This window comes from Chiroxiphia lanceolata, chromosome Z (genome assembly GCF_009829145.1).
Source record: "Chiroxiphia lanceolata isolate bChiLan1 chromosome Z, bChiLan1.pri, whole genome shotgun sequence".
Classification (NCBI taxonomy): Eukaryota; Metazoa; Chordata; class Aves; order Passeriformes; family Pipridae; genus Chiroxiphia; species Chiroxiphia lanceolata.
The window spans coordinates 26,044,967-26,070,454 of NC_045671.1; the positions used below are offsets into that span (position 1 = coordinate 26,044,967).

Here is a 25,488-nt window from a genome sequence, read left to right on the forward strand (position 1 = left end):
TAAATTTTAGTTGAGTTGCTTACTGCCAAGTTGTATCTTTATGGCAGGATAAATAAGAATTATCATAACCGCGTCATCAATGATTTTAATGGTAAGAATTTAATAATAAGAATTGGGAAGGAGTTCTGTTCTCTTAAGTATTCTGATTGTAGAATAAGTATCAGACTAGTTCTATTGCATATAGAAACTAATTGTTTCCGGTACAAAGATTCTGTCATTTAGCTATGGCAACATCAGCTGCATTTTACATGGCAGTCCAACTACTTTGATTTTGCATTTACTTTTAAAAAAAGTATTAAAAGATGTTTCCAAAATTACTGTGATTCATGGAAGTATTGCTGTGAGTATTTTAGCAGACATTGGTATGTTCACTTTGTGAAACCTGTCCCAAGAGGTTTCTTTAGCAGAATAATATTAGTTTTGTTTTAGAAAGAATCTTTCAGTCACTTTCTTATCTCTGGAGCAGGAAGCCATTTAACTGCCAGCTCCAAGCCAGTCAAATGAGAAATGAAGAAAAAACAGTAAAAACCATCATCACCACCAAAGAACAAAAAAGATCCTGCTGACTATTTATCAAAGCAATAGTGTTTTTTTGTGTGTGCTTTTTTTTTTTTTTTAATTGAATCATTCCGGGGAATATGAGTAGAAATTGTTTTCAGAACATATCTGCTGCTGTTGTCTGATATGATACTTCCAAGTATTTCCACCCTTTAGCGCTGAGAAGCTTGTCTTTATTTTCAGGCATGCGGTGGTACTGTTGAGCATGGTGTTTCTCTATTGCTTTTTATTCTGAAGTGTATGTTTTTAAAAGTTTTAAAGCTTCTAAGAAATTCTACTATATTTCTAATACCTGCCTGGGTTTTTTTAATCTTTAGCAGTAGTTATATTAAAATGTAGTGGAAACTGATCAAAGACTACTGAAAGACAGAAATTCTGTGTCTTGTTTAGACATGATTTATTTTAAGTCTTTTCATATATTATTAGCATTTCATCATACAATCTATTTTATTTCTTGATGTATTTTCTTCCTTAATGCTTCAATGCTGACTTAAGAATCCCTTTTCTTCCAAGGCAGTGGAAATCTTGATGTTTAACAGCAAAATTTTTGCTTTAATAATCATTTTTTATCAGACTGTAGCAACAGGATTTAAATGTGAAAAGATTTTGTATGTAAAAGGGAGAGAAAATCCAGTGTTCCTTGTCTTTGTGTTACAATTTCATTTTTAAATGTTAAAAAGATTACAGTGGACTTCTATGCACTTTTCCAGTGTACAGAAGTGTCTTAATTGCTTTTTTGTTACTGTTCATTGTGACTGATCAAGGACTCTCTGAAAGAGACATACTATTTCAAATATGTTTAAGTTTTTTACAGAGAGTTTTTATAAATATGTATATTCATGTTGTTTGAAAAGGGAAAATTCTGATGGTATTTTGGGTAAAAACTATAATTAAAGACAGCTGCATAAAATTACAGTTTCTATGTTGAATTTTTTTTACTTCTTTCCATTCCATCTCCCATTAGATGGCAGTGTTGTGAATATGCAGCATATTGGTGTTGACATATTGAAAGGAATGCAAGCATTTTTTATACATCTCAGATGCCTTTTCATTATGTATCTTATGAATTTCAAGAGGAGGAAGGGTGAGCTAGAAATGATAGATGGAAGTAGCAGATAAAGAAATTTTCATTCAGTGCACAGAAACCTAACTAGTAGAAAAGTTGCATCCAGTCCTTTGTGTATTCCAGCTTTTCTATGATTAAACACCCTCCTTGTTTAAAAAAAAATATAAAACTAGTAGTAGTAAACCATAAAGCCAGGCTGTACATTTACCAGGTTTTTCTATACGTCTCTGTTTACCTGAAAGAAAGTACTGTCTCAGTTTTGCAGTGTAAGCTTTATTCAGCTATAGCAAAGTTCTTTAAAAGTTTTTCCATTTAAGACTGTATGTTTTAGCTGGTCAATTTGCTTTTAATGTGAAAAAATTGTGCTTAAGTTTAGTGGCAATGTTTTGGTAGTGTAGGGGTGCTGCAGCTGTGGCTAATAGCAGAACAGATCAGGAGCTGTCCGCACATTGGACAAAGCCAGATCTGGCTGACTCCAGAATGAAGCTGCTGCTGCCCAAAGCTGGGCCTGTCAGGAACTCTGGTGGCATTCATGTGATAGCAAATTTAGAAAGAATAAAAATCACTGTGCAGCAACTGTGAGAGAAAGGAGTGAGAAAAATGTGAAAGAAACATCCCTGCAGACACCAGAGTCAGGAGTGAAGTAAAGCCTGGGAAAGACAGGCATGAGGGAAGCTGGGTTTAGTTTTGCTCTCGTTTCTCGCTGTCTCTTATTAATTTACGATAAGTTAATGTAATTCCCTCGAGTCTTATTTTCTCTCTCTGTCCTGGGGGGCACCTGAGGAGAAATGAGAGAGCAAGTTGATGAACACCTGGCAGTCAAACAGGGTTAATCCACTATGATAGTTTACGTGCAGTCTCCTACTTTTAAGTATTTTGAGGTACTACGTGCAGTAACTTTCGTCTGAAAATTAACTCAGAATCTGCAGTATTCCAAATGAAGGCTCCTCCTTTGCATTTCATGACTATTGAGATTTTATTCAAATAGGTCTAATGTATTCCGCTCACCTGCATAATTTGGAAAGAAAAACAATGCAAAAATTCTTTGAGGGACCAAAGTCAGAGACTAGAGTAAAGTTGATGAAGAAAGTACTGCATGAGACTGTATTGCACAACAGATCAGATTATACAGTTATAGAACCCCCTTCTAGGCCTTAGACGTAATGCTTCTCTCTCTCGCTTCTTTTTTTCTGTTTGTAAAAAAAAATGGGCAAAACTGTAACTTGATGTGGTACTTGTATGGATTTATGTTTTAAAGAGTTCAGTGCTGGGACTGTATGTTCCTGTAAAGACCTTTGGGTCAAGTGGACACTACATGAGTTATTTTTAAAAATAGTATTGTGATGTCACTTAAGATACATGCAGTCTGTGGATTCAACATGGTAGTTTGCTTAAAACTATAAAAAACAACTAATAGAGAAGAAAGAAATGCTATTGTTTCTTTTTGGTCTTAACTGTAGGAATTAATGAAACAGTGGAATCCTAGTGTGACACATTGTTCAGATACTGTATTCTCTTGAATAATCCTTTCCCCCTGAAAATTGAGAAGAAGGGAAAACCGAAAATTTTGATTAAGGTAGAATTGGCTTCCACATGTGGGATTTTTATTCAGGACTTTTTTAACTACAACTGTGGCATATTCCATTATGTATCACCTACAAATTCCTGTCTTCTCTTGCAGTGCACTTGTAGGAAAGACATGGTGTCAATATCCATGGATATCTTTGTGAGGAAGTTTCAACCAGACAGGTACCGACTGTGGAAACAAGGCAAGGATTTATATACCATTGATCATACGAAACCAACACCTGAATCAACACCTGAAATAAGGACCTGGCTACAGAGAAGAAAGAAAATACAGAGCTTTCCGAAGAGGTATTTGGTTTCTTTATACTTTATTTAATCGTCTTTAATATGATGTCAATTTCTTTTTGTTTTCTTTTGGCAACTTTCTTTGATGTTGTCCTAGTTTTAGCCAGGGCAGAGTAAATTTTCTTGTGGTAGCCATGAGGGAGTGGAGCCTGGATCCGTGTGGGTGTGCCTAGGTTAGTTTTCTATACCACCCATATCACCGCTCCAGGGCAGAAGTTAAGAGATTCTCACTTCAGAGAAGGAAGGGGATGTGGTGTGTGCAGAGGGCCCAAGGACCATAGTGTTCTTTGTCTCAGCTGCGTGGCACCAGGCTCTGTCGGTTGGACTCCATGAGCGTTTTGCATGTAATCACCCTCTTTTATACACTTTTGTTATTAGTATTGTTGCTCTTACTGTTCATTTTCTTATTTCATTACTGTTTCCAGTAAATTGTTATCTCAACCCATAATCTCTGCCTTTTCTGTCTCTCTCTGTCATAGGAGGGAGTGAGGGGAGGGTAGTGGCTGCATGGAATTTAACTTTCAGCTGGGCTTAAACCGCAACACATGTTTTCTTTGAATTCATTTACTTTAGATGAAAATTATTTTTTCTGTTTTCTGTATTAAGATGAACTTGGGGATAAGCAAGTCTGTTTCAGAGTGACTGTGAAAAATGAATTCAAAAGTTATGTATATAGCTGAGGTTAATGATCACGGAGAGCATTAACACGAAGTGTTCCAGTGTTGCATTTAGAATATTTCTTTAGTGAAGATTATTGGTGTTTTAGTAAAGATTACAAGGTGTGGATGGTTGTCTAGTGACCACTGCAACCAAAAGACAAGGGAGAAGTCTGTTAATAGCTGAGGTAAAGATTAAATGGGAAAAATTTATCATAAAGCTGTGGCAGAATCCCACCAGCTGTGTGAAGTCTCTAGTAAAAGTCTTAGCCCTCGCTGCCATCTAACTTCAAGGAAATATGACTGCCTATTTATCACACTCTCACAGTGCTGCAGCCAAAACCTGTCTTTGTCTGCCACAAGTCAGTGGCGGATCATAATCTGGCATAAGAAAGGCCTAAGTCTGAGTTGCTGGTCCTGACACCACTAAGAAAATTAGGAGAATAAGGCTTTTCAGCTTGTCATTGAAGCTGTAAAAGCTTTGACCTGTTAAAGCAGTTTCATAGCTATTTTCTTGATATGCAATATGTTTTTGTTTGCATTGCGCAAACATTTTTTGTACACTTGTGCTTTCCTGTCTTAGTGAACAGGATCCTTATGGATTTTCTTCTTCATTATCTAATACAGATCTACTTAATTTCTAGCCAAAGGTGGGCAGTTTTATTGGTATCTGCTTAACTTCATAGTGCAATTTTCTGGGTTGAAGGTAATACTGAATTTTTAAGACCTTTTTTCCTCCTTCAAATCATTTTACCGTGTAGTTACTTTTTAAACTTGGTCTTAAAAAACCAAATTTCCTCATTTTCTTTGTAAGTTTTTGAGCAAAAGGATAGGAAAGTCAATCTGTAGAGAAAAGGAGAAACTCTCACTGTAGTGAAACATTATAGCTGGGTAGGAGTGGTTTGTGAGGTAGAATCACTTCTTGAAGACAATTAGTGAAGCAGCTGAACAACCAATTTCTTAGTATAATACTAACCTGCACTCACAGAGAGAGTGATTCTGTTGTTTAGCCAAGTGAGTGCCATTTTGTCCTGTAGTAGGTTTCCCTGTATGTATTGTGCAGTGGAAATGCAAATTCCCAATTGCACTAGCAGTGATTTATTTGGTAGTACCCTTACAGGTAGCCAGTTTTGACTAAAAACAAATACTTTCTAATAATTGTGTTGAAAGTTTTATCATAGGAACACATGGGCTGATTTATGCACTTAGCCTTCCCCTCCTCCACCCCCCACTCCCAAAGTGAGTTGGTTCCAACTCATATCAATAATTCCGTGAGATTTGGATCCAGGATCTCACATTAAGCTAATAAACACAAGTCCAATGCTATTTAAATCTTTAAGTGGCTTTTGCTCGGTGTGCAGTGTGAAGGAGGATAAAATGTTTATTCAGCTTCATTTCTAGTGTAATGTATCACTTGAAATTGTCATAATTTTGATTACAGGATTAATGCAAGTTCTAGCAGAGTGAAAATAAAAATACCTTGTATGGGAATCTTCATGAATATAGTGATAGGGAGAACTTAACTCTGGCATTTATGACTGAAATACTTTGCTACTGTATAACATCTAATGATTGCATGTAAACAGTAATAGTATTTTCTGTTATATTGCAATGTGAATTGATGGTCTTCTCATGCTTTGGCAAATTTTCTGTAAATCACTATTTTATAGAGAGGGTGTTGAAAGATACTAATTGATGGACATAGAATAAAATGTAAGGGGTAGTAAAATGTTTTTCCGGAGATATGTAGAGTCTAAAATGCAAGACCTTTATAAAAGTCCTAATTTACCTTTTACCACTAATGTGTTATGAGCTTTGAAACCTGCTGTGTGATGAAGCACATTAAAATCTCCTCCTGTGTCACATAGTTGAATCTGAAACTGGACTAATCTTCTGTTAAATTTATCCTAGGCACATAAATTTCTGATGGGTTTGCCATTTCTCCTGCCCTAAGTTTTCACTTCTACTTCTGAGGGAGCAAAAACTTACGCTGAAAATTTAATTTCAATTTTTTTTTAACACAGCCTTTTGAGATATATTGCTTGATATTGTAGCCTTTCAAAATATTTGGTGATCATAATTTTTACCTTTTTCGGGTGCTTGTTGTTTGTGTTAAAATGCATCTAAAATTTCCAAACAGATCTGATTTTATAGGGGTATTCAGACAAGTGTTTTATTAGCATTGGGGCTTGGAAATATCAACTGATTTTAGTGCTACTGAGAGTGCTTTGTCTTCATTACTTCTGTAAGGGTAGTTCTCTTTCAGGTTCAAAAGAATGATTTATTAAAAAGCTAGTTTAAGTAATAGTTACTTAAAGACTATTTTACTTTTAGATTTTAACAACTTTGCTGTAGAATGGTGATAAAAGATTAGAAGGTTAAATCCAATCAATTGTTAATCTATCACTTAATAAATTGTAACGCTGTCTCAACACAAAAAGATGAAAAATTGTCAGTTTTTTACCACTTTAGGCAGGTGAAAGGGACATATGTATTGGTAGAAATTTTATCTTATCTGAGACAGACTTTCAATTCTGACAACAGTATCTCCTATAACAGCTCCCAGCACCCCAGATCTCGATCTAGAAAGCTTAAAACTCCAGAGGACAAGAGAGTATCTGCTGATGCAGAAATCATCGTGACTGAAGCAGCTACTGCTGGCTTCAAGGTCAGTGAAGAACCTGAAAAAAAAGGGAGAGTGCTAAACACAGGAGTGCCTTCTGGGGAAGAAGAAAACAGTAGTAGAATGCAGCTGGATCAACATTTGTTGGATCATGTCAAGGTTGCAGGTGAGATAAGGACTGATTACGTTTCACATGTAAGTTGTAGGCTGTTGATACTCTAATACCACAAATTTGTGGATGTTAGATCATAGTATTTTCCTAGAGTAGCATACTAAAATACTTATGTATAAAGTTACGCAGAGAAGATGATATTCAGTTAGAATGAAAAAATACCTAAATTAATATTCTGAGCTGAGAGTAGTATGAAGTTTTAATAAAGTGTTTTTAAAGGAACAAAAAGAATGAGGATTTGTAAATTTTACTTCTTTAGTGGACTCATACATTTTAGAGCTAAATCTTTTTGATATGGAAATGATACAAAATGTCCGAACACTATTCAAACAGTAGAGAACATATGTGCTTGCCAATATGCTACATGTATTTACACGATGAACCTGCATAGTAGAAGTGGTCTTTACCTGTGCACAAAAATGTTCTGTTTTGAGACTCCAGGTTTCTTTTTACATCCTGTAGAGCTATCTGATAGTGCAAGTTATAAAGGCCTTGGAAAGCCAAAGATTTTTTTTTCTCCCCCCCAACTTTTTTTATATGAATATACTTGGTTTATTCTGGACTTAATTTATTGTATTTCACATTTGATTGTAGTTAAGATGTAGTTCTGCATTCCTGTTGATAAAGGCAAACTTCGATTTTAATTTTAAGTTTGTGGGCAGTCCCATTTTGTTTTATATTGCTACTGAATATTTACTTGCAAATTGCATAAAGAGAATATTTCCATTATTGTGAATATTTACTTGCAAATTGCATAAAGAGAATATTTCCATTATTGTGAATAATAATGGTTATGTTGATACTTACTGGAGGTAGTAATCACCATAATTGATTCACATAAAGATAACAAAGTGAGTATTGCAATATGAAGGCTTAGAAATTCCTGGATACAGATTATTTGCTGCTCTATCAAAGCCTTTCCAGGTCTGTTCTTATGGTCTTTTTTTTTAAAGGTGCTTTGGCTTTACAGCTTCCCCCAACTTTTTAGTGAAGTTTTGGAATGTTCATAACCACACAGAAAACAATATTTAGTTGGCAGCTATTCTGTGTTTATTGGCAAGGGAAGAAAAAGTGGAGAAGAGTGGAGAGCTGCCCTCTCTCCTTTCTCCTATTAAAGGCTGATACCTGGATGTTTTTAGGAAAAAGGACGTTTTTAGCTATGATGGTGGAAACTCCGGTACTCATGTTGAAGAAGGTAGTTTGTTCTGCATTATCTCTGGCCAGTATGTCTGTTACACTCAGTTGAGGCAGTACAGAGATTACATTTTGGTATGGGCTTTCTATTACTGAATATTATATTCATTTGACCTGAAAAGGAAAATTTTCAGAAAAACAAGTTCAAATAACCATTGTAAAGAAGTAATGGGAAGGAACTTTACAGAAACTGTTTTGTTTAATATCTTGGATGTGCTGCTGAATCAGAATTCACTGCAGTGTGTACCACAGGGTTCTTCAGGAATGTGTTTTTTAAGTGACCTCTCTAGGCCATTGTTCTGTCTTTCCAATGCAAGCATCAGCCGATGAAGAATTTTTGTAAAGTAAAATCCACACAATTTCACTCTTCAGCATCATTGGAATATACAATTATGCTATTTTTTAAAAAAAATAAAATTATACTAATTGCTTTGCATTTTTAGACTGATGCTGTTGTTTTCAAAATATTCTTGGTATCTATTTGAAATATGTTTTCATAATTATGAACCATTAATCCTTGCTTATTTTCACTTTTAAAACAGGCATAATAGGTATAAAATGCAGGGCATAAAGTTCAATATACCAGACTTTTGGTTTTTTTTCCCAATGAGTCAAAGTGCATATGGGCTGTCAGAATAAAGAAGATACATGAATATTGATTATTTTGTATGACATGAAGACCTGTTGTAATTCAAATGCAAAATACTGACTAAATGATTAAAACTACATTTCACACTCCAAACTCAAGCCATTTACATTTAATTTATTTTTTGATAAAACTCATATTCCACATTTGTGTATGCCCTTCTACCAAATGCTTTTCTGTATGATTTCTAAATGAGGAACCATGCTTTAAATTTGAATAATGTAGATTGCTGTGAAATTCGATTTGGTAATGTAAAGTGGGATTTATTAACGAATCATATTTTTGATCTATAGGAAGCCTCACTTCAGACTCAATTTTGAGCCCTATTCCTGTAAAAGAGAAAACAAAAATGGAAGATGAGGACATACCGTACCATAAAGCAGAGGGACAAACTGCTAAAGCAGAAAATCCAGATAAACAGCAAAGTGTCTTGATAGAGGATGATATCGGCAACCTAGAAAGCTGTGGAAGTAGTTTGGAACATGAAGAAGTGCCCGTTGTAAAAAAGAATGAAGAAGATGACATGGAAACATGTAGTGTATGTGAAGCAAATTACATCATAATAGTAATATATTCTTGATTTAATGAAATATGAATGAGAATTTTTCTAATGAGACCTGATATCCATATTAAAGCTCTTAAGATTATGTATGATTTTAATCAGATGATAATTTGTACATGTTTTGAAGAGCTCAGGCAGAGTGGGAATTTTGATTCAAAAGCAGAATGTTTCTGGAGGCTTGCTTATTGGCATATTTTTCCCTGTTATTTTAGACATGTAGTAATTTCACTTTATGTCTGTGACTCTGAGGTGTCAGCAACTATTCTCAAGCTATTCCCATATTTACTTGCTGCCAATATGAGCAAGGCTGTGAGCTTCAGTTACTTACTATTCTTGAATTTTGGAAATGGCTTAAAATATCTAAAAGAAACACTTGAAGGAAAAGATTCCGCTGTTGAAAGGAATATATATTTTCAGTTTTTAAACAGTAGGTTTAAAAAACGTGTCCTGCTTGGGGCACCTACAGACACACGGCCTTTTTTCACCTCCAGGTGCCATCAGTAGCTGGTTTACTTTGGTATTTTCCCACTGGCACTCAAATGAGGAGTTGTGAAGGCTGCACTTCAGGAGTTTGTAGCGTTGACCTTAGTTTCTTGAAGCTTGAATAACTTCAAGCTGAACATGCATAGGAATGTTTGAGGGAAGGAAGGAGTTCCTTCATACCTACACGTTAATCACATATCAGAACTCTTAATTTCTTATCTCAACTCCAGATTTTTATTTTTTTTTGATTCCTGTGGAATTATGGAGTCTTCCCCAAATGAAGTCCATCGGCTTCTGCCTCATTTTTCTAGCCACAGTTAGTGGGTGTATTGTACTTCTGGTCTGCAGAATTATTTGGGCTGATCTTCCTCTCAAATATCACCTGAGCAAAACAGGATGGATGCTCTGTAAGTTAGGAAGGGCTGCAGTAACTTATACCTGAAATGATTTGTTTGACAAGGATTGCACTTTTAAAATTAAAAGATATAGTCTGAATTAGAGACAAAGGTAGTATTGGTACACCAAAGGTCCTTCAAGTATTGTGGTAGTATTTACAGACTTATGGGGATCCCTGTTGGTCTAGTGGTTAGGAGGCAGCACTCTCACCGCCACAGCCCGGGTTCGATTCCCCGTCAGGGAAACTCCCCTGGGCAGATGGAACTCGTTCAGCCCTGTAAGGCCATCCATCTAAGAGAAGGTCACTCTAAACAAACCTACGTCCTGAGGACCTCACTGCCACTGTCCAAGCTCACTCGGCCCCGGCAGATGAACCTTAGGATTAAAGGGTGGGCTCAGCTCAGCGCACACTGTGTCTCACCTAAAAAATCCACTGCGCAGGCTCGAAGGGTAAAGACCTTTCCCAAATCTTTGTTCGCGAAGACTGGCATACATACATACATTTACAGACTTGATGTCTGTGCTTGTTTACAGAAGTATGTTTTTATTCATCATAATTAACTTTGCAGAATTGCACACTAAATTAGTTATGTTTTTTCCTTTTCAGTCAGAGGAAGTTGCAAGAAAGAAAATATCTAAGAGTTGGCGTCATCCACTAAATAAACCACCAGCTAGATCTCCCATGACTTTGGTTAAACAGCAAGCAACTAGTGATGAAGGTGAGTGTACTATTTAGTATATTTTTCTGTCTTCATGAGACCATATTTATATACATTTGGAAAAACAAGATGAAATAATTTTTTTCTGTAGACATGTCATCTACGTTTTGCCCGTTTTCAATCAAATTCTTCCAAAAACATTGGATCTATCTTTGTAAAAAGCTCTGAAAAATAAGATACCGTTTTAAAAAAGGTATATTCCTTATTAGAGCTCAAGGCAGTTTTATTTAAGAACAAGATTTCAATTGTGGAAGCGTAGATGAAAGTGACATAAGAATCCTTTAAGTATTAATCTTGCGTAAGTCATAGTCCCTTATGCTGCTCTAAAACTACCTTTTCCTTGTCTCCTTTTTGATAGACTTTGGACATTTGGGACACCTTAAGCTGTCAGTGTCTTAAGATACTATACTTTTAATTAAAGAAAAAAGGCTCTAGTTTTTTTTGGTATTATCAAAAGCTTATCAAGAGTGTTTACATGTGTTGTGATTTCCAAGCTTTTGCTTGGTCTCATATGAAAAGAATTAACATTTATCTCCCTATAGTTTTGATGTGACAAAGCTTGCCTTTCCTTCCGCCTTTCCTTCTGCCTTTCCTTCCCCTTTTTCTTCCCCTTTTCCTTCTCCTGTCCTTCCCTCCTTTCCCCTTTCCTTTCCCCCCCGTTTCCTTTCCTCCCCTTCCCTTTTCAAATGGTGACCATGAAATTCCATTGTTTAATCTAATATCGTAAATTAGGAGAGTTGTGTTAGGCAATCATTTTGAATGGCTTGTTCAGATCTTCACTCTAGATTGCAGATATGCATGTTATTTTGTACTGTATGGTACCTTCAGGCATTTCAGGTGATAGAATGAAATAGAACCGTGTCCATAAATAATGATGCTAAATGATAGTGATATATAGAACAGAGTTCTGTACAAAATAAATAAGTAAATATTTCTGCAGGTGTGAAATTTAGTGCTTCGTAACTACATATCATAGTGGTCATAAACATTAAAACAATACTTGGAACTTCTCAGGTACTCCTTTTGAGAACTTACTTGAGTACTTTTACTTTAGAGAGCCACTGTCTTGCGCAGACAGGCTACAAAATCTTAGAGATTTACTCAAAATAGGGATTTGCTTCTCTGAAGTAAATAGAAAAAGTAGATTTGCTTTATCTAGCAGTCACATATATAGCCACCCAAAGTTGATGAATAAAGCTACTTTATTCTATCAAACGTGATTGTAAAGCTTATTGAACTGTGTGTCAAAACTGTCCATCAAAATGGAAAGCAAACACATTCCTTTTTCATATAGCCTTTGAATCTCTGTTCTGCAAAGCACAAAATTTTCAGGTACTCTTCTCCAGAATCTTTTCAGTTAGCAGAGCTGGAGATGAGTTCTCATACTCCCCTAGATTCTGATACTCTGGAGCTGATACCATGTCTTTGACTACAGGTCTGATTCCAACATCTCTGTATACTTCAATGTTTACCTGCCCTTTGTACTTGATTTGTTTTTTACCCCTCAATTATTACTTCTTGTTAACAGTAGCTGTTTCTTACAACTACAGATAAATTTTCTTGACTTCAGAGAGAGGCAACGTGCCTGTTAATTGATTCTTCTTCTTGTAACTAATGACTATTGTACTTTCAGTTATCCCAAGTTTAGGCATTGTTGAGCTGAGTGCTGTAATTTCAACTGGCCCCTCATCAATACATCTCCCTCCTTGTTTCAACCCTGAAGTAATTGATTTGTGTCTTCTGTCTCACTAGTTTTGGAAAGCTATACTCTCAGTTTTTATCTGAGCCGCAGTTTTGCCAGGCATGATACTTCAATTAGCTTTTAAGCATCTTTCTGAAAATTAGACACAGCTTAGACCCACGATCTGTATCATATATGAATATGTTTGGATACCTTGAGGGCTAGACAGAGTGTATTTCAGAAAGTGTTATGGTAATTTACAGGATGATATTAATATTAAGATTCATCTAGTAAAGTAATTAAAGATTTAAATATGTGGTAGGTTGCAGTGAAATTGCTCTTTTTTTAATTAAAGATTATATTCCTTTTGCCTGCTGATGATTTTTCAACATTATAGTTAAAACATAGTGTAAAATTCCTATTTAAGCATGGATTGTGTATGATATAATCTGGCTAGATGATGATGTGATGACAGTTGTATCTCAAGGATTCTGCTAAGATGAAGACATTTTCCATCTCATCAGTAGCTTACCAACTTCCTGGTGTATTAGTTTTATGTCAAACTAGCAGCATCCCTATACAAAAATCTGTATACCTTGAAATCTTTACTCTTTTCATGATGATTGCCCTCCTGGTAGATAAGGGTGTATTTTTGTTAGAAAAGAAAGAGTTGTCTTAGTACCCTTTCAAGCTGTTAAGCACCTCTGTACTTACTGATTGAAGGAAGTAATTAAGAGTTTTATTGAACGTGGCAGGTACTGGTATTTCCTAGCTGGAACTGGAAGTATTATTATTTTCATGTGTCTGTTTCTCCTTGTAATCTAGTTTATCAGCTTTTATAACAAGGCTAGAAGAGAAACAATAAATTTTGGGTGAGCAGAATGTTTACATCTAAGGCAGAGACTGAAGAACTGCTAAAGGAAAAGGGCAGACTGACGCCTCATTACCTTTCCTGACACGTGCTGGCATGCAAGTTAAAGATATGTGGCCAGATGAGTGCCAGTCAAAGGAGATTTTTCTGATTTTGTTCAAAATTGTTTGTGTCAGGGAAGTAATCAGTATCAACATACTAACGACTATGTTTCTCTTTATGAAGGTGCTTCATCCATATGCTGGAGTTAAGAGAAATGTAATTCAGCATGCATATTTACTTAGTTCTTGTTCTCCGTGTTTTTTGAGCAAAAAGGATGCTGGTTGAGACTATGATAGTTTAGTCTCTTGGTAAAGTAATTTCTGAGTTGATCGATTATTTTACAAGGAGAATTTATGTATTGATACATATTTTAATTTCTCTGGGTCCAGTAAAATCATAACTGTAAACAAAACGAAGAAGATACAAGCTAGTGCTGTTACGAAAAAATAAGAAATTGCGGCTTTATATTTCATCTACAACTTGTATCACTTTCCAGAAGTTGGATAGTCTGTAGCCATTTCTAATTCAGATAATTTATATTCAAATTAATATATTTGAAGTCTTTCAGATACTAGAGTTCTATTAGGAAGTTTCTGTGAATAGAGGTGATCAGAGGCTGTTAATAATTTGAAGGCAGCATTCTTTGACACTGTCAGCCGTTTCAGAATCATAATTTTGCAAATAGAATATTATCATATTCGGCAGCATGCTAACATCTTAGCAGAGACTTTCTGGATTCACTTTTAATACAGAGTCCTTTGGCAGAAATTATTGTTTTTTCACAGGATCACTTGGACACTGGAGTTTTGTGTTTTCTTTGTTATGAGTGCAAATGCTGCTGTATATTTCTTTATGAAAAATAGTTGGGTTAATTGTTTATTTGTTGTCTAATGGTGGGAGTTTTTTTACTCTCCCTAAAGCCTTTCCTTATGTATGTTTGACTTCTGACTCTCTCTTGTTATGATTGTTTTTGTGGAATTAATGCTTAAAGGACTGAGCACTGAGAAATATTGTGGACTGGGGAATCAATCCCAGAAATTGTAACTCAGGCTGCCAGTTTAAAAAATAGATGCAGCAGTACTGTGTGGGCTCTACGTCACACTCAACATACTAACAATTTTTACGTAATGAACCTTGGTCTTATGCTCAGTGCATTATATTAACTTGTGGTAATAATATTCTGTTGTACTTAATGCAGTTGTATTTCTACTCACTTAAGCAATAAAAAAGCAAATTCAGCAGAAGGAGCAAGCATGGTGACTTTGGATGCACATTGATTGATCCCAGAGATTTCTTTCCAGCAGTATTTGGGCATGCAACATTAGAAACTGTTTTTAGATTCAAGTTGACTAAAATTTCCCATTGCCCTAAATGATATAATTATAGTGTGTAGACTAAATTCAGTATGGGGCTCTTTGTTTATGGTTTTTAGCATTTTAAATATGATTCAGATTTCCAAATCATTTTGCTTTCATTACTTGATAAGATAAAGATACAGAAAGAGAGCACTTCTTTGAGTGGAAGCAGTAGATTCTGCTATGACATGGAGTAAAGCCTCTGTTTTTATGTTCGCTGTCAGCATCCTGTGATATGTGCTTCATTTGATGCTAGTTGTCAAACCATTTAAGGCTTGTTCAGTAATGTCATAAATAGGTTAAGCCTGCTTAAGTAGGAGAAAATTACACTTGTAGATGCAGTTACAATTCTTTTGTTTCAGAGCTTAAAATGCAGGATTCTGCTTGAAGATTCTCACTGATATCAGAAAGAAATGTTAACTTTTAACTGATGTTGCATAAGAGATAGATAAGAATTTAACCAATTGAGAGAGGCATGTTTATATTTACCACATTGATATTATAATTTTCAGTATTGCTTTCCCTCTCATACTGTTTTGAGTGATTTTACTCCTTTAAAATAGTTTGCTCTTATGTGAGTATGAGTTAATCAAGTTAATAATTCGCATTTTTCATACAACATTATCATCTAGCAGTGAAGAGTCCAGCACTATCTACCACTTGCAACAGTATTGCTATGCTAGAAAAATGTATTTTCTGTCCTTTTCTGGGGGTACCTACATTGCTTCTGATTTGTTTAAATTCAGTTTTCAAGATACAATTACCGTAATTAATAAAAAATTCTAACATAAAGTATGGGAGGTTCTGAAGACTTCCTCAGAAACTTTACAAAAGTGTGGTTTAATCTTTAGTAGGTATTTAGGAAAGGGAGGTGTTGAAAGGTCAAATACAAGCTTTTCCTGAATGTCCACTACTCTTGTCAACCTTGTGGACCAGCATCTGATCTCCAAAAATAGCAAAAACTGACAACTCTGATTATTTTCCACTGGCAGCTCTTGTCCCTTGACATCTTTCACAAGCAGCTCTTGTCTTCCTTAGAGTGGACACCTACAGAATCTAAGAGTAGCCATTATGTGGGTCATTATGTTGATACAAACCAGTTCTTCTCACATTTATGCCTCATTTGCTGGACAGTGGTATATGTTGTGATCATTAAGAGTCATTGTCCTCTGGGTGAACCTTGCAACTCTAATTGCATAACTTTCTTAGCTTTAAAATACAGAATTTTACCTCTTAAAAGACCAGATAGAACAGCAGTCTTGTCTAGAAAGGCATGTATAATTTCTCATTATCAAGTGTGCCAAAATGACAATGGATTTCCTGCTGTATTAGTGCAGCCTCTCAGTAACCTTCTCAAAGGTAGCTATGGAGTTGATAGTTAAACTAGATATGACATTTGCCAACGAGACAGATACCTCTTCTGTAAGGTTATTTTCTGGAGCTGAGTTTCTGTTTCTGTAGTTATGGTCTGAAGAGAAACATTAAAATCTTGTGACTTGCATTAATCAAAGATTAATTCACTGCAGAGTATTGCCTATTAAGTTATTCTAATAGTAACTTTTGTTTTTCTAGCCCATGGAATTAGCACTGCCTTTGTCAAAATCTGAAGCTGCTTTGTAAACCAGCAGTGCCGTAAGGGATTTAATTTTAAAACCAAAGGAGTTTTACTAAATAGTTTTTCTTGGCTAAGTGTGCGTAATATATTTTTTTTAATGTACAAAATAGTTACACTTAAGAAATTGATCCTTGAGGAAGTTTAAATGCAATTGTTGCCTAGTGTGTGAGGTGTTTGTGGATATTTGTTTTAGTGATCTGTGCAGGAACTGTAGCTTGAAGCTATTAATTTCTAATTCCAGTTTAGGAATTGGTTTGTCATATGAATTTGGACCTGTGATCGAGTCTTTCTTGTTTGCATCTTCCATATGTAACTTATGAAGATAAGTACCTGAGACCTTGATTCAGTGAAGAACTTAAGCACAATCTTAACTGTACACATTCAAGTAACCTCGTTCCTCAAATTTCCTTTGTGTTTTTCCCAGAAGCACTTGTGCTGGAATAGTATGTTCATATAGGCTAAATTTGTGCTTCATACCATAAAATGTTTTTCCTGATTGGAACTGTTTTTTGCCTCTCGAGTAGTGTAAAACAAGAGTATAGTGGTGATTCTGCTTTGTAATATTTCTAAAACACTTTAACAGCCTATTAATTGGATATTTATTTGGTTATATATTACTTGGCAGTATGGTCAATAAAGATGGATTTTAATTTCCAGAATAAGGAAGTACTACCAAATAATTCTGTTGTGTTTCAGTGACTCTTTTTATTAATGGGCAAGAGCATGATGATTGGGAGAAAGTTTTCTGTGTTTTTCCACATTTGTACAGATGTATATCCTGGCAAACTCTGGTGTTTTGTTAGTAAATCAGTAAATGTGTATATGGATGACAATAGCAGTCCCTAAAAATTCCAACCTAATTTTAGCTATTAATTAAGATTTCTAGTCATAAGTACAGTGACCACAAACAGGTGTAATTAGAATGCAAGTATTAATTTTATTCATTAAAAATTGTGAAAAATACAGGGGGGAATGGAATGAGAAAGCAGCTGTTAATAGGTTTTTTACAGTGCTGTGAATTAAAGCTTTTAAAAAGAGTAAGATATCTACCAGTCTTTAGCTTGTAGTGGTTTTGCACTGACAGCTATGTTTTTTACTGATAGGCTATGCTGTAGATTCCAGAAGGTTTTTTTTTTGTTTTTTTTCTGCTGTGATTTTGATGAGATGCCTCGAGTTATAAATACAGTGACTATTCTTTAAACTTACAAAGTGTAAAGACAGGTAAAATTACTGGAATTGTTTTAATGTACATATATAATAATAGAATTATTTTAAATAATAATGGAATCATATATGTATATATTATATATGTATTGTTATATTATTATACATATGTATATATGTATAAATAATAATGGAATAATAGAATATAACACAAATATGCTTTAAATGTTTCATGTTGGCGGTTCCTACAGGTATAAGAACATCTCCCTTTCTGTGGCCTCCTGTCCACATTTTAAAAAACAGTTGCTTGACTAATGGGTCGCCTTTGAACTTAGTTTCTGGAGATGGTAAATAGCTGAATTTCTGGAGTCACTAGATGGTTTATGGATTCTAATTCATCTATAAGAATTTGTTGCTTGTGCTTCATCTCAGGTAGCCAGAATTAGTAGACATCTTTATCAATTTGAACCTTGACTGTTAGGGTTGTATTCTTCATTCCATATGCACAAAAAAGTTGTGCAGCTATTTAGGGAATTCAGTGAATGAAAGACTGATTTTTATCCCTTTTATTTATTGTGTGCCTTTATGATCCACAGTCTCATGAAAAGAATTCTTTTGTTCCAAGAATTAATAAACAAACAAAAATGGTAATTTTCAAAATCGCAATGCTATAGTTCTGTAAAACTGAATCTCTGTGGTCTGAGCCCTCAGAGCTTTCTCAAAGTTTATCAGCATCATAGCATTGTAAATCAAATAGTTTGTAGTTACTTTGATGTTTACTAGAGAGAAAAGTTGAGGTCCAGTAGAGCCTGAGAGGGTCAGTTTACATATTCCACATATGGAAAATACAGTGCATAATAGAAAGTTTACTTATTTAAGTTATGTTATTTAATTGTTTCTTTTTCTCGTTCTAGCATGCTATGTATTAATTTCTCCTAACTAATGCACTGCTGCTCACAAGTAAATACCCAACAGTCTTTGAAACCCTGTTTTTTCTCCTTTTTTTAACTTTTTAGAACCTTTCAGTTTTTCTCATTCATCTAAAGTTTTGGTGGGATCAGGGCTTGTGTCCTGCTGTCCATGAAAAATCATTGTTATGGTTTTCGCATCTCTCCTTCCAAAGTTACCGTTGAGATTTTTCCAGCCTTTGCTGCTATTTATACTAATTTTATCTACTCTTTTAAGTGGTAGTGGTCCTATCTTCAGCCAGGCTTAATCACAGTGAGGTTTTCTGTACTAGGTTCTTATTTCTGATGAATACCAAATCAGAAAGAATGTTTTTGCCGAAGTAATTATTACTGTTTCAGTGGGTACCACTCACCCTCAGGAATAACTGCTGACTATGCCAGTTAATGTCAGAGTACAATACACTCTGACCGGGTTCTTTTAGATATTCCGTATGTGAAGGGTTTAGTGAATAACACAGAATTTTCTTATTTGAAATTATGTGACATTACATGTGATTTCAATTTAGCAGAATGATACAGCAATGCACTTAAATCACAGTTAAGGTACAAATTATGTTTAGCAGAGTGTAGAATTGTAATATATAGTTCAATGACAATACAAGAAAAAATCACGTTGAGCAAAGTGTAGTATTTGCAATACACAGTTCAATCGCTAAACAAAAGTGAATTTTATTATGGGATTCTCATGGTATGCTAGAGGACAATCAGAGTATGCCAGTATCTAAATGCATCTTTCAGATCTGTCAGATTGTCTTTTAAAAATGTTTTTTTTTTAACTCTGAATTTTTCTGGCTTCTGAGAAGATTTTGAGATCTGCTACAAATGGTGTATTACACTTTTTGATATTTAACTTTTTTTAATGAAGCACCCCATTGTTTTTTTTGGGATCTAAACGTTATTTGATCCAGGAGCTCCTGGACTCAGCCTCTAAAACTCTGTTTTATTTACATACAGTTTTTATGAGAACTGAAGTATTAATAGATAATTTGGCAATTAGACTCTATAGGGAAAATGTATACATACTTTACAGTACTTTTACTGCATGGTATCATACAAGAAATTAAATGTCTTGAACAGTACAATAAATTAAAAAGGTTTTATTTTCATGTTTTACTGTTAAATCTATGGCTTTCATTACGGAAAGAAAAAAAGACAATTTCTGAAACTGAGTTTGCTGATACACCACAGGAACAGTAAAGTTTGGAAGTTACAAGTCGTTTTCTCTTACTATCTTTTTTTTTAATTCTTATTTTTTTTTATTATCATTATTATTATTATTTCCTCCAGGACATTTTAAACTATAGCTAATGCCTCCCAGGGCTGAGATTATGCTCAACTACCTGAAAAATAACAGATGCTGCTGTGCTCTTCATAGCGGAGAATGCTGCCTTAAAAAGCCAGGAAACATCAGTGGAACATAACCCCAAGCAGCAAAATCATTGTTGAGTTTGGCAAAAGCAAATTGTACTGTATTAGTGTCTATGGCTTTTCACATCTGCCGGGTTAAATCAGCAAATACTGGCAGCAGAGCATTCTGCAAATGGCCCAAATGTTTTCTGTCTGATAATTTGAGTTTAACTTAGTAAGCAAAAACTGTTCAAAGCAATAGTATTGTGTGTCAGAGCACGTTTTCCGCAAACTATTAAACGAATAACATTAGTGAAAACGATCACTTCATTCACTTACTCCCTTGGAAAGCAGCATAGTAACTTTTTATAAGTACTTTGCTTTAGAAGGAGTTTCCTTTGTATCAAAACAGATTCTGGGCTATAAATTTTCTTTTTGTCTACGCAGTTTGTTTTAATGAATTGTTTCACTTTTCTTAAATATCTGAAGGGGTACAGATGCATATAAATAACCACATTCATGAGAACTGGTATCACTGGAATTACATGACAGAGATTAATTGATCCTATATAAATATTCTTTTTAGGTACAAATATAACAGAACTATTAAGAAGTGTAGCACTGCTAATCACCTTGTAGTATCAGTACCACTATGGTTAAATGTGCCGTGGTTTAAGCCCCCCTGGCAATCAAGCACCACAGAGTTGCTCACTCACTACCCCACCAATCAGAATGGGGAGAGAATTGGAAGATTCTTTAACTATTCACTGGCAGGGCAGTACCAAAGGCAGAAAGTGCTTGACGCTGTTCAAGCACTGTTCAGCAATAGCTAAACCATCTCTCTATTATCAAGACCATTTTCAGCTCAAATCCCAAACACATCCCTGTGCTAGCTACTGTGAAGAAAATTGACTCTACCCTAGCCAAACCCAGCACAATATGATGCAGTAAGGTTTATATCAACTGTTATGCATCTATTTAAAGTCATTAATTGTATCATTGAGTGTTTCCTCTTTTCTTTTGGAAAAAAAGAGCACTTGGTCTATCCCCTTAGGAAGCAAAATATGTAACCTAATAATGAATGGATCTGCTAAAGTAATATTACAGCAAAGCATTTTACTTGCGGTGAAATAAAAATGCCCTGGGTGTTTGAGATCTGCAACCACTATTAGCGGTGACAGTAAGGAGGTGCTTAGGAATATGCTGCGTTACATCATCGAGTTAATACATTTTTTTGGCTGGTATTAATCTGTTTTAGGCTTCATCATGAATAACAGAAGTTACAAGCAATAGGCTTCATTCTTATAAGAGTATTTAAAAACCACGTGCATACTAAGAAACTTATGTGATAAGCTTTCCTTGGAAGGCTAGAAGAGGCAGGAATGTCACTCCATGTAGTTATTGTTAAAGCATAGACAAAACCAGTATTGATGTATTGATAATGTGTTTGAATCCAAGTAGCATGTATTGTCAAAGTGTGTCTGGTAAAGGGTTTTGAACTCGGTTTAAAGATATCTTACATCTTATCCAGGAAATTTCTGGATCCTTTAAACCATAGTGCCTAACACTGTATCAGAATTCAAGTCAGTCTTCTTACTCATAGATACAATTTAAGTATCAGTGCTTAAGAACTGAATGCTATGTTCCTTCTACCAGAGTCCAATACTCTCTGACCAGGTTCTTTTAGGTGTCCCACATGAGAAGTATTTAATATTTAATACCAAATATACTGTAGCATGTATGATGTTACTTAAGATTTTGCATTAGCAGAGTGATGGCAACAATATACTGAAATCACAATACAAGCACAAGGTAGTAGTTGCAATATACAATTATATCACAGTAGAAATGTGATTCCCATTACTGGACTGTGTGTGCTTACTGTCACGTGACTGAAAGTGAATCAGATAATTATAGTTTTATGTTAAGCAATACTGAATTCCTTGAAGGAGCACTTATATTTCAGGCTAAATGTAGCATTTGCACTAGAATGTTGTGTGAGATATTTATTTTTTGTAGCTGTAGCAGTGGCCTCAACTTTAAAGATAATATTTGTTTCTGTGGGAGTAATTACTATATCTAAAGTGGAGTGCTGTTATTCAGATGGAGATTAAACAACAGGAACAGATCAACTGAAGACTGTAAAGATTGTTCTTTGAGGATTTGTCAGTGTGTCTATGTGTTATGCATGAGTGTGCAGTCTCTTGAACAGTGCTGTCAATTGAGGTGCAAATGTAAATTGAATTTCCTTGTCATGGTTAGCAGGTTCAACTCCTGTATTTTTCTTTTATTCTCTCTGACATCAAGATGTATTCTGTACTATAGTTGAGTTGAAGTTTCTGTATGAAAGAATATTGAGAATGTATTACTCGCTTTTATCTTGATTAACTCTTTATTTGGAATGTAAGTTTCATGCTGAAAAGCTGAAAAAAGCAAATGGCACATCAGAGTTCACACAAGGGAATTCTGTTGCACATCTCTATAGAGTCCTGTTCATGTACTTTCTGTCAGTGAACTGCGAGGAAGTGTCAGGAACTTGATCTGGGTTACAGCAGACGTGGAAGTCAAGATAGATTCCCCAGCTCTATTTCATGTGCTGTGTGAAGAAAATGCTCTTCATAGATGTATATTATGTTTCATATCACTGCACTGGCTGACCTGAATCTTTCAAATTACCTGTCTTAGGCCATTGGTAGCTGGTCTTAGAGCAAGGTCAGGTTATCACAATGAAGGTTTACCTGAATAATGAGACATTGTAGAATGTTTTTGGTTAGCAGCGTTGCATAAGTGACTATTCATCTAAACTTGCTCTACCAGGACTGAGAAAGCATTCTCAGGCTCTTTCAGAAAAATGTGAATATGTGAAACATTGTGTTCACAGAGGTTCTTGAAACATTACATACTGATCTTATAAAATAGATGTTTGATTTTTGGGGAGGCATTGTATGAGTTTCTTTTACTGTGGGAATAGATGCTTCCTCTACAGTTTTTGCAGGTTTTGAGTACTGGGATTTGGCAGTGATGCACAATTGAACTAGAAAATATGCCTGCTTATGACAGTGGAGTTTCTGAATCTTTCAGTCAGTATGGACACCACAAATAGTTCTCTGTTCTTAGTCTGAGAATCCTCAGTTAAGGTGGATTTTGAATGGAGCCAACTGGATGGTGCAGTTGCCTTGTGTCCTTCTAAGAGACGCATCTGATCAAAGAAACACTGAGCTCACCTGAGGCACCTGAATGTCTGCCCTGAAACCTCATGCATCAATGGGAGTTGGGAAAGTAAATTTGTTTTAGGCTAAGTCACTGATTGCTCTTCAGCTGAGTAGTAAGTAGTGAAAGGAGTCAGTAAAGACAATAAGAGGAAGTGAGAAGTACTGAATAAACAGAAAAAAAGTAGTCTAAAAATTTCCCAAGTTTTCCAAGGTTTTTTTGGACATAAGACTTTAGTATTATCAAATGGACGAGTGAAGAAAGGCTATGAACTATGCTAAGGCAGCAGTGTTTCTTACATCACGTGATTATATACTCTATGCTTTCTCTCAAGCAGTTGGAGAGCTGTGGGTTTTTTGTTTGTTTGTTTTTATTGCCTGTTATGGATAACCAGATTCTCAGTTTGTATGCATTGTGCATAACTTCTCTGACTATATGGAAACCAGGAAACTCCACCTATACTGCCAGAGGAGCTAATCTGGAAATTCTTACTTGCGCTGATATTGGTGCACTTTGGAAAAAAGCACACAAAGTGCAGCTGCCCAGGTTCTACTGATGTAGAATATTTGTAGATAAGATTCCATATTCTACCTGGTGACGAAGTTGTTTAAGGCAGCATTGTTGTCATATTCTGTCCTGGGAGTTACTCTGTAACTATTTTTTTTTTTAAATATCAATTTCTTTGACATTTGATTATTTAAGTGGATGGGTTGGTGAATGTCGATTATAAGGAGATAAATTAATATTTCTGAAGCCCTTGAAAGGTGATGTCTTATGCTCAAGGGTACTTAGAAAATTCCTGAGGAGAACTGAAATTCACTAGCCACACACAGTAATGATAACAGAGGATCAAACAAAGCTTGATCCTTAAGAACATCTATTCTGTCTACTCTTAATTTTATATCCCGTTAGTGTAACATTCCTTTAAAAACTACTGGGTTAGGCAGTCTCCCTCTGAAAGGAGGAGGGATATTTTTCCTTTCCAGTCATACCTCAGAGGAGGTAGAAGGCAGAAATAGAGATGCTAGAGATGGGGGCAAATGAGTGTTTGCTTCTAGTCAATAGCTAACTGGAATAGTTGTTCTAATCATAAAGTAAAGGAGAAAATAAATTTACTAAGATACTGTTAAATTTTTTTGAGATTTTGAAAGATGCAGTCTGGTACATGTGTGTATGACAATTGGTCCCTGGCTTCATTTGGAATGAGGTTTGAAAATAAATGCAGAACTCTTGAAAGCAGCAAAATGCTGCTAAAGGCCAGCTGTCTCCTGCATTCTTTTCAACTTCTTGGTTGGGGAAGGATTTGTAAAGATCACACAACAGGGAACTGAAATTATGGGGTTTATATGCAGTTAAGATATAAATATTGTTCTTGTCAAAAGCAGAACCAATATAGTGATGAATTCAGCAATCTGCTGTAGGCAGTGGAAAGCCAGAACACTGTCTGAGGGAACTAGAGTTATCATCCTAGAATGGGTTCCAGGACTAGAAATTGGAGACTAGGTTTTTGAATAAAGGAGAGCATAAGAGGCTGAGGTTCGAGGTGGAGGCTTCAACTCTCATGGGGGAATTATTCAGCAGTGATAAGGATGTCAGTTTCAAAGAAGTGGATAATAGATATGGAAGATGTTACAAACCTACACAACAAATTTTGTGTGCATCTTTATTTTCTTCATAAAGCACAATCAAGCTCTGTAAATTCACAAATATAATGAAAGTATTTAAAATAATGGCAGTATAAGCTCCTGAAGGAAAACAATGTGAAAGGAAGAATGAAAAAAAAGTCAGTAAAGTGAAATCATGAGACTGTTCTGTAAGGGAAAATTTAAATAGATAGAAATAGAACTAGAGGAATAGATTTCAGAGCTTTTTGTTTTACAGTTCTTTAAAATTGCAAGCAATAGAAAAAATATGATTGGACAGAATATTTTTAACTAAAAGGTTTGTTAAGCTTTTCACTTGAAAAACAAGTAATTAAAAAAACTGTAAAAGTAATGCTGGCATTTTACATGTTCATCTTTTCCTTCTGTTCAGCTATTTCTTCACTGGTATTCTTTTGAAGCTAAGTTATTCACCACAGAGCTCTGCTGCTGAATACTGACAGCTTTTTTTTCAGCTAGAAAAATCCTTCTACCTGAATTATTGGCAAATATTTATTGAATTGGTATTAGTTCTCTACAGAAACTATAGAAATGGATTAAAATTCATGTACAGAATATATTAATTAGTTTATTTTTACTACGTTTGGCTTGCTTGTAGACAAATATTTTAGTCAATATTTTACTCAA

General features: G+C 35.2%; 1 protein-coding gene across 7 annotated transcripts in view; it reads left to right on the top strand.

Moving 5' to 3' along the window:
- The window catches only part of KDM4C (lysine demethylase 4C), a 257,803-nt gene that overhangs the window by 131,945 nt on the left and 100,370 nt on the right, over positions 1-25,488 (top strand). For all 7 annotated transcript variants that reach the window (XR_004354389.1, XR_004354390.1, XM_032674844.1 and 4 more), the window contains 4 exons: positions 3,306-3,499; positions 6,712-6,941; positions 9,081-9,325; positions 10,836-10,947. Coding sequence is in view for 5 of the 7 variants with exons in the window: in XM_032674844.1 (XP_032530735.1) it covers positions 3,306-3,499; positions 6,712-6,941; positions 9,081-9,325; positions 10,836-10,947 (781 nt within the window). In the remaining 2 variants the exon portion in view is untranslated. The remainder of the gene's footprint in view (positions 1-3,305; positions 3,500-6,711; positions 6,942-9,080; positions 9,326-10,835; positions 10,948-25,488) is intronic.